This window comes from Hippocampus zosterae, chromosome 15 (genome assembly GCF_025434085.1).
Source record: "Hippocampus zosterae strain Florida chromosome 15, ASM2543408v3, whole genome shotgun sequence".
In the NCBI taxonomy this organism is placed as follows: Eukaryota; Metazoa; Chordata; class Actinopteri; order Syngnathiformes; family Syngnathidae; genus Hippocampus; species Hippocampus zosterae.
The window spans coordinates 1913997-1929465 of record NC_067465.1 but is presented as its reverse complement, the minus strand read 5'-3'; the positions used below and the strand labels follow the sequence as shown (position 1 = coordinate 1929465).

The 15469-nt window shown below is 43.1% G+C and overlaps 1 protein-coding gene across 2 annotated transcripts; it reads left to right on the top strand.

Moving 5' to 3' along the window:
- The first annotated feature begins 144 nt into the window (after positions 1-144).
- Positions 145-11849, top strand: stk11 (serine/threonine kinase 11). 2 transcript variants are annotated; one of them, XM_052087235.1, is made up of 11 exons: positions 145-352; positions 1024-1897; positions 3719-3802; positions 4031-4120; positions 4573-4705; positions 4793-4929; positions 5369-5496; positions 7106-7163; positions 7292-7488; positions 8657-8903; positions 9975-11849. In XM_052087235.1, the coding sequence occupies exons 2-10, from the start codon at positions 1614-1616 to the stop codon at positions 8848-8850; spliced, it is 1305 nt and encodes a 434-aa protein (XP_051943195.1). In that variant the 5' UTR covers positions 145-352; positions 1024-1613; the 3' UTR covers positions 8851-8903; positions 9975-11849. The 2 variants fall into 2 exon arrangements, with proteins under 2 accessions (XP_051943195.1, XP_051943194.1); XM_052087234.1 differs by having other exon boundaries at positions 8657-8907.
- Positions 11850-15469: the final 3620 nt, after the last annotated feature.

Below are 15469 nucleotides of genomic sequence, written 5' to 3'. Positions count from 1 at the left end.
ATGGAAGAGGCGCACTGCCTTTATGTTTACGGGGGGAAACCCCCCGCTTATGTTGATGTGTGAAAATATTGTGTTATCTGTGAGTTTGATTGTCGCTCTTGGACTTTGTATCTTTGCAAACTTTGATTTGACGCAGTAACGCGCTGACTGTCGGCGCGAGTTGACTCGAGTTTGGGGGGGGGGGGGGGGTTAAACAAGATGGCGACAACCTGACGGACAGAGTAATACGAAGAGTCCGAAAAATATGAAATGATATGCAATTTGGCTGGAGTTACGCTTTTGTTAGTCTGAGGACCGACATATGACAAACGAATAAAGCCTGCGGCCGAGCAAAGATACATGCGTATTTTAGGTGAGTTTCCCACACCGGAGGAGTTGGCAATGAACTAGCTAGCTAACAGTATACATTGAGACTTGGACGCAACCCCGGTTAGCTTGCGTTAGCGAGATTTATCTGCACAATGCTGTGGTCGTCGGGGCATGTTCTAGTTTAGGATTAAGATACACACGCGGACAGTTAGATTTGATTTATTCAAAAATCACCGGTAAATGGGAAGCACTTGGCTTGACGTTTGGAGTGTCAATGATGCCTAGCTAGAGCCGCATCTCATCGCTAGCTTGTGTGACGACGTTTCGCGCATCCAAAGTCATGTACGCTCATTTTGCAAGTTATACGAATTAATGTGTTTGTAAAATTCGTGGACCAAGCTACATGTTTTGTTCAAGGTATACTCTGAAAGTGCAATACAGCGAGCTAGTATATTCAAGCAGATGGGATACGTTAGCATTCTGGCTAGCAATTAGTAGTATAATAAATTGTCATTGCTACATCATTTTAATTTTGTATTAAACGCTGTCAATGAAGTATATAATTATTAATACTACCATTATTATGCGGAAAATACCCCCCCCCCCCGGTGACCCTATAATGGTCCACCCGATGTTTTGATTGGCTCCCAAATGGGATAACTTAGTTCAGACCTGTGCAGTTTCACTAATGTCTAAATGACCCTTGTTTTCTAGGTAGTCAATATCTCGGTGGAATGGAGGAAAACCTGAATCCAGGAGGAACACGCTTTCAGTAGGGTTGGTCTTTCTACAGATGTGCAGCTGACACTGCTGCATGAAATTAGTAGTGGAAGTGTGTTTGGATGCAGTCCACGTTTACGTGGCCCGGGGCAGACGATAACAGGCAGCATGGATCCTTGACAGAAATGTGCCACATGGCCTTAAACCAGGGCTGGTCGTCCCTACGTAAGGCTGAATCCAATTAAATCATATAGAGCTGAGGGTTAAAAAAACAAAACAAACATTTTTGTTGAAGTATATTTGTCTCAAACAAAAGGCACACAATGAAACACTAAGACAGCGGACGAATACGTTTTCACGTCAGTGTGCAGCTTTCAATTAAAAATCACAGTAATGTTTACAAATCTGGACTGATCCCTACCGCAGCCAGTTTTCTCTCTCTCTCCCTCCCGCCCACATTCAGTATTTATCTTTATTACCTCTCATTTTCGGGCCAAGAGGTTAACAGTGGATTACTCTCCGCCACCGGGAAGATTTGTTCCCAAGTAGTTTGCACACGACGCTCGGTACTCTGTGGATCAGTCATGAGTACCGGGGAGATACATCACCTCAACTACCTGAATGAAAATGAACTAATGGAGATGGACACGTTCATTCACCGCATCGACTCTACCGAGGTGATTTATCAGCCACGGAGAAAGAGGGCGAAGTTGATAGGAAAGTACTTGATGGGGGATCTGCTGGGGGAGGGATCGTATGGCAAAGTGAAAGAGATGCTGGACTCTGAAACCCTCTGCCGCAGGGCTGTCAAGATTCTGAAAAAGAAGAAGCTAAGGAGGATTCCTAACGGAGAAGCCAATGTGAAAAAGTGAGTGTCCTACCATCTCGTTTTTGTACATGTCGTGTTTAAATAATGAATGCAAAACAATACTGTGTAGGGCTGAAATAATAAATTGAAGGAAAAAAAATAATTTCCATGTATCGCACTTTGTTTGGAAATAAGTCGCTGAGCCAAGAGCAAATTTGATCAGTTTGAAGGTATTTGAAAAGCACTTTGGAAACGTATTGGAAAAATATAGGCTAAATGCTAAAATCATTGTTTCTCCAGAATGCCACGGGGATTATTAATCACTTGTCTTCCCTCCCCTCATTCTGTCCCCTACCTGTCTTATTGCCTTCTGATTCAGCATTTCTGTATTTTCATATTTTCTTTTCCGAATACCAGAAGACTTAATCACACCATACATCATTAAATATGACTGCAGCAGCTTGTGCTAATTATAGAGGAAGCATGGGGGGGAGCAGTTGCGCGAGTTCACAAAGGCGAGAAAGTCTTGACGATAGCGCGTTTATAGAGCGCGAGCGGTGCGTCCGTTCGCGTTGGCGGACGCCATGAGGAGGATCCCGGAGCCTGCCGAGGCTTTACATACACAAGCCTCGGTGAGGATGGTGTCGTGTCCGCCATTGGTCTCGGCGCTGTTGACTTTGCAATGTCATTTCCGTGACAGCAGTCAAGGCGAGACACGCCTTTGTTTGGGAATAACAGTTTTTTCCCTTGTTTTTGTTTTTTTAAAGCGGGGAGGGATGAGTGTTCTTTCTTGTAGTGACTGCAATGCATTCAACTACTGTACTTATATGGGAAAATAATATGCTCATTCCAAATGCATGTATTATTTTATGTCATTTATGTGTTTCTAAAACGATCCTTATTCCTGAATGCACCTTGAGCACTGTCAAAAGTGAAAACAAATCTTTTTCTGCTTCTCTCCCATGCAACAACTAATAACGCCTGTCGTCTTGACTCTTCTGCTTTTTATGTTATTCCCAAAAGTGTGTAAATGCCAAAAAGCAAATTTGCATATAAATAATTGCTTATGCACATAATTTGTTTGCCCGTCTGTGATGTCATGTCAGTTCCTGCTAGCATGTTATTGGGGTTATTTGCAGGTGGGCATTTTTTATCACTAATGACAAGCGGGAAGGACGTGCCGTGACGAGGGCTTAACTAATTGGTATTGGGTAAATTTGATGTCATTGAACAGATGTGACTACTTAGTTGATTGAATTCCCTTTTTACTCACGCACTCGGGCGGCCGGCTTTGAGGATTGATTCGGGTGAGACAAAGAGAAGGACTAAAGCCAGCAGTTGTTTGTCAATTCATCAAAGGCCGCATGGCCGGGCAGCTGCTGCCCGCACGCACCGTTTGTGAGGACTTTTTGTTTTGCCATTTGTTGCCGACGCGCCGCCTTTTTCATTGTGCGGCACATCATTAGATAAAAAAAGATTGTTTCTCTACGCCAAGGCGAACTTCCGGAGGTCGTGTGAATGCTCCCAATGATGATGTGAAGGTGGTTTCGGTTGAATAATTTAACTGTCCCAATACCTTTTTATGCATGCATGTTGTTTGTTATTTATGATCCTGTCCTTTAAAGTGCTTTACCATCATCTTGTGGCGTCAATGTGGTATTACAAATCCTTTTTAGAGGGGTGTAAATTTATTCCCAGTTTTTCGCCGTTTACTGCAAAGCTTGTCCTCATTGCTCAGTGATGAATGTTGAACTTCCCTGGAATTTAGTTTGGCACGGTGATTTTAAGGGTACACGAACAACTGTTGAAAATGGCAAAATGTTCATTTAAAATCCCCTCTGATTACCCGTAATCATTTTCATGGTTGTTTCTTCCTCACAGGGAAATTCAGCTGCTAAGAAAACTCCAACACAAGAATGTGATTCAGTTGGTGGATGTTCTCTACAATGAGGAGAAGCAGAAAATATATCCTTCACTGGTTTTGGTTGCTCCTTTCTTGTCATCGTTTCACTTCAATTTTTTTTATTTTTTGTACGCCACGCAACCTACAGTCACGATAAATGTATTTTGGAATCACTAACTCTGACAATCCGGTAACATTATCTCTGTCAAGATGTGCGTTTTCCCAAATGATTGTGTGACCGCAGAGTGTATTTCTTTATACGGTTTCAATGCCCTTGACTTATGACTTACGTATATGGTGATGGAATATTGTGTTTGCGGGATGCAAGAAATGCTGGACAGCGTCCCGGAAAAAAGGTTTCCTATATTTCAAGCTCACGGGTATGTCTTTGTCATTTCCCCCTGGTTCTTCTCACCTCCCTCTATTTCCATATTTGTTCTATTTTTAGACTTATCCTCTTTGCACCAATGGCTCCGGGTCTAAATTTAGACTTTTGCACTGCTGTGCGTATACTTTTCAAAGAACGGAACGGGTAAATTGCATGAATGTGTAACTTGTCTCAAAATGCGAGAGTCCCTGCGCTGAACCTTCAATCCGTCTACACCACGTGTCAAAGTCGAGGCCCGTAGGGCAGATCTGGCTCGCAGCATCGTTTTATGCCATCCCCGAAGGCAAATCATATTGACTCCATGTTTCTTGCAAATTGTCTTTACTTTTCATGACACTGAGAGCTGCCTTTTTATTTTTTATGGAATGCATGGTGGGGGTGGGGTCTATGTTGTTCGATTGCTGGTGAGCACGCTTTGTCACGCAATTTTTACATTTTGTGCAGGTACTTTTGCCAACTCTTAGATGGCCTTGAATATTTGCACAGCCAGGGAATTGTTCACAAGGACATTAAACCAGGCAATCTGCTATTGACCACAGATGGGGCGCTTAAAATTTCTGATCTGGGGGTAGCTGAGGTAAGCTTACGCACTCATGAATTTGATTAATTTCTTTATGGATGCCCACGATGGACTATATGTTGAGTTTTACTGTGCTTCGTTCAGGCCCTGCATCCATTTGCAGAGGACGACACGTGTCGCACCAGTCAGGGCTCTCCGGCCTTTCAGCCGCCGGAGATTGCCAACGGCCTGGACACCTTTTCAGGGTTTAAAGTGGACATTTGGTCGGCGGGAGTAACACTGTGAGTCGTCACAGCGTTTGACCTTATTTGGACAGTCTCCACAATTAGCCCAGTTATATTTATGTCATATCCACAATTTGCTTTGGCCGCAACTGACACACAGGCACTCAACAGTCAACACGCAGACTGTCTTGCAATTAGCTCGTGAACAACTGGCCGCTGTTCCTTCGCTGACCCCCACGTCACTTAGCAGGCCAGGACCTGCCGTTTAAAGCGACATTCAAAGTCACTGGCACAGTCATCTGAGGCTGATGCTTCCAAGTGTACAACAATACCTTTACCTCACACTCATTGTTCAATTTTTTTTTTTGTTATTCGGGTTGAGCAGTTGGATAAGTAGAATAATCGATTCTAAATATATTAGACAAGTGGTACCGTCGTTGTAAAATGACATTCATAACCATAGCGGTAATTCCCTTCTTTCCCACCCCCCATTCAGATACAACATTACTACAAGTCTTTATCCGTTTGAGGGGGACAACATCTATAAGCTATTTGAGAACATTGGGAAAGGAGAATTTACTATTCCTGAAGATTGCGGGCCTCTCCTCTCAGACCTGCTGCGAGGTGAGTGTTGAATATGTGGAATGTATCTTGGTGGGGCAGATCCTGCCCACCACACCATTTTTACATGGCCCGCGAAAGCAAATCAAACATGTCAACTTCAAGGGAAATGGTAACAACGATGTGGCCGGCGACAAAAATTACTTTGACACCCTTGCTTTAAGTGATACCGTTAAAGAAAACTGACATTTTAGGTCTGATGCAAATAAGTGGCTCTCAAGTGGTAGAAGGGAGGGGGGGGGGGCAGTTGGGCAAGCTTTTCAGATTTTGTCTCCGTTGATTTTACGTTTGGGCAATTCCCCGGTGTAATCACTTCTAATATTCGATAGTGTCAGCCCTAATGTAAAATAAGGAGGCCAGCATTTATGGCAAACTTGACAAGTTTTGTTATCTAGAGGAGCAGATGAAAATCCCATTTAAGCTCGTGCGTTCAGGGGGTAGTAAATATTGTTTATGATGCTGTCTTGGTGACAAAAGTAATTGCTGAGTTTTGCTTTGACTGTAAGAATGCACAGGAGGAGGAGAACAAAGGCACGCTGCAGTGAGGCTGCACTGGTGTCCTTTATCAGTGTGTCCACCTGGTGGCGCTGTGACATTTGAAGTCATTGGGTCTCCCCCAACCCAAACGCACACACATGGTAGAAATCCCTTCAGCTGCTGACGTTGTTTCTATTGATCTGGAGCCAACGGCAGAATACTAAACACTCCACCGGGGTGCTGCAACGCCCCTTGTTAAAACAAAAGAAGTCAAGAGTCTTTCATGGTAAAACTCAGTCTTGCTGTATGTCAAGGCAAACTGGCGAGACTGAGGTAAAGATCAAGACGTGAAGCTGAATCAGAGTGCGTTCGTCTAAAAGTGCGCTCTCTTCTGCAGCTTTTCCTTTTATGGCCATGTCTCCATGTGGGGGAGGTGAATTCTGCAATTGAAAGAAATAGTGTTGGCTTGTTTGATCAATGGCTGCTGAATTTAGAGCTCCACACTGAATAGAAAGAGAGGGGTAGGGTGGGGGGGTGCAACTGTCGTGGCATCATGAGTCTTCTGGTCTCCACCCCTCATAGTGTGTGACGTCTGTGTCTGATGATGCGTCATATCGGAGATAGCCAGCCTGTAAAATTGTCTAAAATAAACCCCACACTATGGTCAGCGCTACTGGGAGATTGTTGTATTATTAGGTGTGTGTCTGTCTCATCATGCTGACATTTTGCTTTTCCCACATTCAGCCCACACAAGGGCCAAAAAATGTATTTTGTCGTTCGTTGCGGATTAGTTTGCCTCGACAAAATCCCAGATGAATCGTTTCACCGTTCACTTCACACATCTCTTCATTTCATCTGTGCTGCATGTTCATCACATTTGACAATAAAGTTGTGTTGAATTCAATCTTGGACCGAATATAGTCCACTTTCGACAATGATTAGATACAGGGGGTCTTTGGTTCACACCAGTTCTTAAAGTGGCAATGTCACCCACATTTGAATGGAAGTTGATTCAACTCATAGCCCTTTGCATTCCAGGAGTCAAATTCGGTTTCAGAATCATTGGTCAGTACATCGGGGTGACTTGAGCATTTATTTCTGAGGTTGTGATTCAAGTGCTCCCCTTTTTTTTCAGGAATGCTCGAGTATGACCCTGCAAAGAGATTTTCCATACAAAACATAAGACAACACAAGTAAGTGGTTTCTTATTTGTCATTTTCCATAAAAGCCAATGGTTGCAAATCCTAGCTGAAAGCATTCACTAAATGGTTTCCCGAAATTGACACGCCGCCTCTACACTGCTTCGATGTGTTCTTGCTAGCTGGGTGCGTAAGAAACACCCACCAACGGAGCTGCCCGTACCCATCCCCGCCAGTGCGGAGAGCAGGGACCCTTGGCGCAGTATGACGGTGGTGCCCTACTTGGAGGATCTCCATGGCTACAATGAAGATGATGATGATGACGAGCTTTACGATGGAGAGGACGAGATCATCTACACTCAGGATTTCACGGTGCCAGGTTTGTGTGCTCTTGAGGGACTTTTTCAGCCAAGGTTTCACCACGATATTCAAGCTCTATGTTCTCTAGTTGTCCGATAATGACACTCTGACGATGAGACTTTATAAAAACTTCCAGTAATGTAATCAAACAGAAAGCATACATCATAATGTGATTGTGCGGGCGCGCGCCTTGGCCACCGGAGGGCAGTATAACGCATACCCACTGCACTCGCGGAACAAAGCAAAGTCTTTACGCGCAGCGGCTCGTATTTCAAAGCTTGCATGGGACAAACAAGCTGCCAAAGCGGCGCAACAGTCAACCATCCGGTTGCGTTCCTTTGACAAATATCACTGCCAAAATGTTAAAAACAGTCCACAATGGGTTCACACAGAGAACAGAAAACGCCGCAAGAGGAAGAAAAAAAAAGACAAAAACAACAATGCTGATCGGTGGCAACCTGCCATCAAAAGTGGCACATACTCACTGTGCTTTATCAATGACGAAACTAACCATGTCCCAGAGTTGTTGTTTTTTTTTCTCTCTCTCTGTAAAGAATTCACAACCTATATCAGTTGCTAGGCAACAGCATGAAATGATGAATGCAGTCGTCTGTGCTGGCCGGGCATCTAGAAGTGGTGCCCCACTTAGGTCCGATTGGAGCTGCAGAGTGTGAATGAAGTGTCCTATAAATAGTACAGTGGAGATGGTTCTGGTGTTGGGACTATGAATGGTTTTCCAGGATTCACTCTCACGTGTGCAGAGCAATGCTGCACCTCTAGCAAATGCTCTTTAAATGCGGATAACGTTTCTCTTGAGCAGTTGATGCATCCGGGCATGTAATATGAACATGGCATCATCCTTGTCTCCGGTCTTTATTAATTATGCTTTCTTTTGCCCCTTTGTAAAAATCCATTTTCTGTCCTGATTCCGCGTTGCTGATTTGTTCACTTTTCAACAACATTTTGAAATGGGGTTTGTGTTCAACCATGCAATATCGTTTTTTATAAAAAGCTTTAGTCTATCAGTAAACTACTCTAGCATAAAAGTAGTTATTATGAGAATAATTATTTGTATGAAAAACACTTCTGGGACATAAATGGAAACCAGTCAGCTCAGAGCAATGTCTTATTTCTGGTCAAAAGTCAGATTTTTTTTTTTTTTTCCACTCCATCTGCCAACTTTTTAGGTCAAGTGGCCGAAGACGATCACGACTACAGCCCACCCATGGCCAAACCTGTTTGCGTGAATGGCACAGAAGTGGGGTCTTTGAACAGCAAGGCCAAAACCGAACGACGGTCTTCATCCTCGTCCAACCCCTCGCGCAAAGGGATGTCCACGGCGAGCAAAATCCGCAAGCTCTCCACCTGCAAGCAGCAATGACCCCCCCCCCCCCCCCTTTCTCCTCTTCAGTCTCTGGCGGCAGCAGTCATCCAGTGAGTGAGTACTGAATAAGGAAAGAGGGTGCCAGGTCCTGAGGCTTCTTTTAAACTCTAAAAATTCAAGTTTAAGGAACAATATTTCACACAACAGCAAGAGTAGAGACAGGCACATTATCATGCAGAGGGAGAGTGACGCGGCACTGAAGAATTGTCGAGAGAAGCGGGTATTGATATTCAGCAATTGCCACAGTGACTCATCGCGCGACTGCGTAAACCGCATCGGATATTTCTATCACAACTAGTCACTATAGTTTGCCTTGTGGGCCACATCTAGCACACCCGGTCTCTGACAGGCCCTCACAGTCACCATGAAGATTAAATAAAATATGCGGTGCCTTTATTTCGGAAGTTGCGCTTTTACATGGACGCTAGTACAAGCTGTAGCAACCACGTGCTATGAATTGGCTGCAGTGTTGCCAATTTAGCAACGCTTTTCCTATATTTAATTTTCAAACCCCTCCGACAATGTTTTTTTTCCCCCCCAAAAAAATGACCTTGTGTTGGCGGCGGTCTTATTTTCTGCACAGTGTAGACAAATTTGTGGTTTGCATGTTGGTTTTGCCCTCGACAAGCGTTCCAATTTCTCATTTCTCATGAAGTCCTTTTGCAAAATGAATCGGCCACCCTTGCCTTTTGAACAAACTGTCACAGTTTAATTGACTGCCTGCTGGCTTATATTGATATATATTTACTTCCTCATTTCTTGTTAAATTGCTCGTAGATAATAACATGAGTCAAGACTCCACTGAGCAGTATCAGGGCGCCGGGATGCGGCTAAAAAAAAAATACAAAGTTCTATCTGCGTTTTCCCAAAGTTCTGGTGAAGTCATCTCATTCACACTGTGACATACACTCCCCGCAAGCTTTGTTCATCATCGCTGCAGTGCAGAGGATATGCAGCGTATTAATCTTTGGAGGCAATGACTCACCCCGAAGTCGCCGCCGCTCTTTTGTGCCACTTTTCTCTCGATGAGTTGAGATGTGTGAAGTGTCACGTAATGATACTTTTAGTTTGCCTCTGCCTCAGTGTGCATCACTTTCCTGTCTCTTTCCCCCTTCTCATAGGTGGCGCTGTCCCCCGTCTTCATCTGTCTGCAGCGGACACGCTTGTGAGGGGAAAACCTGCTGAAGTTTGACAAAAAAGCCCCTCGTACCTCCGTGGACCACCTGGCTTTGTAGAAACGTGTGCTCTGAGAAAGGTTGCGAATGGGTGGAAATGTTCCTCTCAATTTCCAGAAAGCTTGGTAAATTTCCAGGGGAATTTAAGACAGCACTTATAAAAATATATATTCCAAATTGGATCATGTCATTGGAAATTTTTGAGGGTAATTTATATCGCATTCAAGCATCAATATGAAGGTCATAAGCAGTCATCCATGCAAAATACAGGTCGGGGGGGGTGGACTCTTCAATACAGCTGTGACATAATCAGAAGCCTGCTCGTAGCTCAAATTTTGTCTTGTGTTAAAAAAAGGGGGGGGGGGGAGACGCAAAAACATAATGATGGCTGTCGTTGTCATTTTGAGCACTTGCAGAAAATGAAAAATGGCCAAATATTTTCGTATCATCCTGACTAAAGCAACCACTTATGTTCACACTTCCACCAGGGATCATTTCTTGACCGACTGGTGAAATTCAAGCAAAAACTCAAGCTGGGATCCAACTGTTCATGAGACAGGTTCGTTTGAGCTTTCTGGTGATGTCGCAACAGTGAATTGAAACCAAACGGGCAGAAATGTTTCTCCCCAGTGTGCGTTCTTGTGTGGACACGTTGAAATGTCCCTTCTGAGAAAATCTTTGACCACAAACTTGAGCAGTCTAAAGCTTTTTCACCAGTGTGTTGAATTTGGATTTTACTCTAAAACCACACACACTGGCCAGGAAAATGGTTTTCCTGGCGTGTGTGAGAGAAGAGTTCAAATGTCTTATGATTGAATTGCTACTCCGACAACACGTCAGTCACATGAACGAACCTGTCTCGTGGACTAATCCCGTCAGAAAAATGTCCAATTTCACTCTATTTGTCAGAAAAATTATTTACATCCTGACAGGCAGACCAATGAAATGTTTCTTTCTGTCAATGGCAGAAAGTACAACAAATTCATCAGCTTTGTGTTTGATTCAACAGGCCCTGACATTTCACACCCCAAGTCGATTTTGTGAATAAATTGAGACCGTAATCCTTTCAGCAGTCCTACTTTTTGTGACGTTTTTGTTTCGGTCGAGATTTTTGTTATGTAACGCAAACAGTACATCTTTATTTTCACAACGGCTGCATCTCGACAGAACATTTAATATAGAACTATAAAACATGACCAATCATTGGGGTCATTTTTCAGGAGTCTCGATTTAATTTTTTCCCCCCAAAGCTGTCTTCTAGTTCCCTATTAAGATCCAGCCTTTAATTTAGCAAATTCTCATGGACATTTCCAGCTTTCTGGAAATTACCGGGAAGCCAAGCCCTAAAGGACACCTCAAAGATTCGAGCAAAAGCAATCGGCAACGGTGGTCGATTTTTTTTTTTCCTCTTGCACGTTGTCACTCCCTCAATCTCCCGACGTCACACTTGGTCGTGCCGTCTTGCCTCTGGTGAGGGGCCCAAATGTTGCACTGGACTTTGACACAACCCGTCGTTCATGTTTCATCTTTGCCGCTGTGTAGCAGATCCTCAGAGTGGGAGTAGCGTGAAAGGGATGTTTCTCCACCGAGTGGGGCAAGTTGCGAGCGCAGCCAAGATTGCCAGGATGGCGTTGACACGGGACGGCATTAAAACGACTCCGGTTCACAAGCTCCTCTTAAAGGTGCAGTTTTTTTTTTTAAGGTGTTTGCGAAATCTGTAAGTGGCTTTTGACTACCTTTTTGTTTTTACAGAACCTTATAGCAATTTAAAGGCACATTGTGATGTGTGTGGGGAAAGAATATTAAAAGTGGAAACGCAAATACGATAAATCTATTTTTCAATAGGAACGAAAAGCTGCTTAAGCGTTCATTTGATGTCCGGCTTAAGGTCCACGTGCAATACTGATTTTTTTATTTTATTTTATGTTTTTGGTCTTCACTAGTAGGACAACTATGTTGCGATTGAGGAAACTGCTATAGTTGACAATTTTGCTGGTTAACATCCTTCACGTCGCTAGTGGTTCTTGAAGCATGCAGATACGAAACTTCTTTATCGAGAGAACGTATTCACAACAGCTGCAGCAGTAGAGTCCAACGGTGCCCACTTTTGACTCACTAATAATGTTGGTCTCCTAACTCCAGTTCTAGTACGCTTAATTGTCTGCTAGTTTGGACGGCGTCATAGTACGTGGACTTTAAGCTGGATGCCGAGGCCATTTGAGTGAATGTTCTAGAGGGTTTCCGTCAGTCTGTGTCACGATGCTCTTTTTCACCAACACACAACCTGCATGCTGTACAAAGCCGGACGAGGACGGGCTGGCTGATGTCTTGTTCGGGGAGTTCTGCTCCCCCCCCCCCCCTTTTTAGTTTTGTTTCTCCAATGAATATTTTTTAATTATTTATATAAAAATATCCCCCAAAGTCTTGTTGATTTTTTTTTTAAATTCCAATTGACTGCGTGAACTGCATCGAACTAAACATAAATCAAGATTACATTAGTCGCACACTATTGAATTGATACACGAGTTGTTTTGGGGGGTTGTTTTAACTTGCTAACTCCTGAAATGCTGTCGCACCACTGAAACATTCCTGAATTTCATGAAATGCTCTTTCACACAACGCACACGCTACTTAAATGCTGACACTATTGAAAAGTGTTTTTGGCTCACACACCGAAGCTCATTTTCCCCCGCTCACATGATTTGAAACATTACTGAACTGCTATCATACGTTACCGATTTTTTTTTTCTTTCTCCTCACCACTGACATGACTTTTGTTTTTCCTCACTATTGATTCTATTAAGATTGTAGCAGTGGGGCTGACAAGCATGCAATGTGTACAATGAAATATTTCTGACCATGCCCCTATGCTCAGACTACACTAGAAACTAACCGCAGTTCACCATATGAATGCTCTCACACACTACTGAAAAAAAAACAGATGAGCACATTGCTGTGAGGATTTGTGAAAGTATTTTAGTTGCGTATGAGAGCATTTCTATTGTGGCTGTGTGAGAGGAAACCCTGAATTGCGTCTCTGACGTCTCATCTTCTATTAACCAATGTTTGACAGTGCCTGCTAATGTCTAATCCCATCACAGCAGCACGATTCCTGTCATCCACTCACCTTTCACTTGCGCACTTCTCCCCGGAGCTGCGGTGTTGTGTAGTGCTAATCACATGGACAGGGGCCCTGCATCACCCCCCCCCCCTCCCCCCACCTCAGCGTTTGGAAGCCAAGCCTATCATCAGCCCCCAACTAGGAGAACATCAGAGAGCAGGTGAGTCACGACTATTTGTGGGAAGGAGGGAGGAAGAGTGCTGCACTTTGTACGTCACCAAGATGAAACAGAGAAGGGCTGTTTGAAATCGCGCTTTCTCCAACATGTAGTGAGCTAGTCATTTTGGAGTGTTCCAGAGCGGTACTTCTCAAATGAGTTAGCTCAAGTACCACCCAAAAAAAAAACCTGATCGTATGTCTCCAATACCACTGTTGTAACCCAACATTAAAATCCTATGGTCAAGTAGGCTTAAGTGGCTATCAAAAAATATATATAAAACACGACAGAGGTGCAAGTAATTAAGTACCGATTAATGCATTCAGTTCATGACAGTGTTCATCATCTCCAGAGAAATGGAAAAAAAACCCTGCCCCCTCCTTCGAAAAAGAATCTACAAAAACAAAATTATAACAACATTTTTTATGACAAAACAAAGTGGCCCTCTATAATATACTTGATCAAAACATTCAGTACTTGTATTTTTTAAATCTATTATTGTCTCACTGGATAATGAATGAATGAATGTCTCCTTCAATTGTGGCGCTTATTTTGTTATGCCTGCCTTGGCCACCTGGGGGCAGTAAGAGACACTGATACACTGTACTTTTGTAACGTATCCCCACCCCAAGGTAACTGGCGACACTGAGGTGAGCTTGGGCCTACCCGGCTGACTTGGAGTGAGAAACAAGGTACACCCTAGACTGGTCGCTGGCCAATCACAGCACTCAAATCGACGCTCACATTCACATCCACAAAAAAAAATTGGCGTCTTCAGTGAACATGACATGCAGGTTTTTGGAAGTATGAGGGTAACCGTAGAATTGGAAATGGAATTTATTGCGGCATGTGGAAATGGTCTGGCCGCTTGGTACAATATGAGCAATAGAAATCATTCAGTTGCAATGACACTTTGATCATACTATAGGAATCACCAGAAAAGCATGATTACTGTTTTTCCCCCTCCACAGCATATGGTGTTTTGTTAAACAATACATACAAAGCTCAACATGTGACAGACACACTTATCAATTCCAGCAATATCACTAAATCGCAATCGCAACAGTAATAGTTACCCATATTGCTATTCAAATGCTTTTGTCTTCCTTCTCCATTACATCATTCAAGCTTCATTTTGTCTGTTTTGCACAGTTGGTAACGTTATGCTCATATGACAATTGTGGCGGGGAAAAAGGTGGTACAGTTACAATAAGTTTAATGGTGGCGGCAATTGGACCCTATTCCATGAAAAAAAAATGCCACACGACAGTTAACGTTCCACATGGAAGGTTCCACTGCTCGATGTGCAAACTGAGGAAGACTCTGGTGAATGGTTTGTTCTACAGTAAAATTTTGGTTTTAATTGCTGCAACTGAAACTTACAGTATGTACCAATTCAAGGGTGGATAAAGGCGGCTCTATTCTTTTATAAAGCATTGCCATTATAAATAGACAAGTAATACAGTATTTGTTGCATTCATTTCATCATTCCCCCCCCCCCCCCCCCAACATCGGTTAGTTAGTGTTCTCTTATTAGTAAAATAAGTATGGATAGATAGGATAACTAAGGCGTTTTGATTTCATAAATTATTTAATTGTAATATAATGTATAAGATTTTTTTTTAATGAAATCGTTTTGAATGCAATACACCTCCGTATTTGAGCACCAGCAGGTATACCTAATGTTTTGACCCATAATGACAATGAAAACGTCCACGGCACAATGGAGGTGAATTGTTTTGGTCTTGCTCCGCAAAGAATTCCCTGCCATTATTACTAGATACATACCCAACACTGAATTCCATTTGTTGCGTCAGAAACACTCTTTACCCTAGTTATTTAGAGAGCGGTGTAAACCCTGCATCGTGGTGTTTAAAGGTCCCTCGTTGCCAAGTACTCCTTTCATGCAAACTCAAACAAGGACACTTGCGGAGGATATGGTTCTTCATGATAGAAATAGTGACATGGAGGTTTCTTCCCAACAAAGTGCTTTTTGTTTTTTAAGTTTAAAATCGTACAGTCTTTCACTGACACATAGTTTCGGACATACAAGGTAATAATAGTAGTAGTAGTAGCATGCGGTAAACTCACAATTTGTTTCAAAATATTTCTAAAGATGGAGGCGCTAGGTTATGTGCAATATGTTGAGCAGGTAAAAAGGGG

Excerpts from the sequence above, each read along its gene's own strand:
- stk11 (XM_052087235.1), top strand. The coding sequence starts at position 1,614 with ATGAGTACCGGGGAGATACATCACCTCAACTACCTGAATGAAAATGAA. Across the intron at positions 4,121-4,572 it reads CCTATATTTCAAGCTCACGG|GTACTTTTGCCAACTCTTAG; the intron begins GTATGTCTTTGT and ends CATTTTGTGCAG. Across the intron at positions 7,164-7,291 it reads CAAAACATAAGACAACACAA|CTGGGTGCGTAAGAAACACC; the intron begins GTAAGTGGTTTC and ends TGTTCTTGCTAG.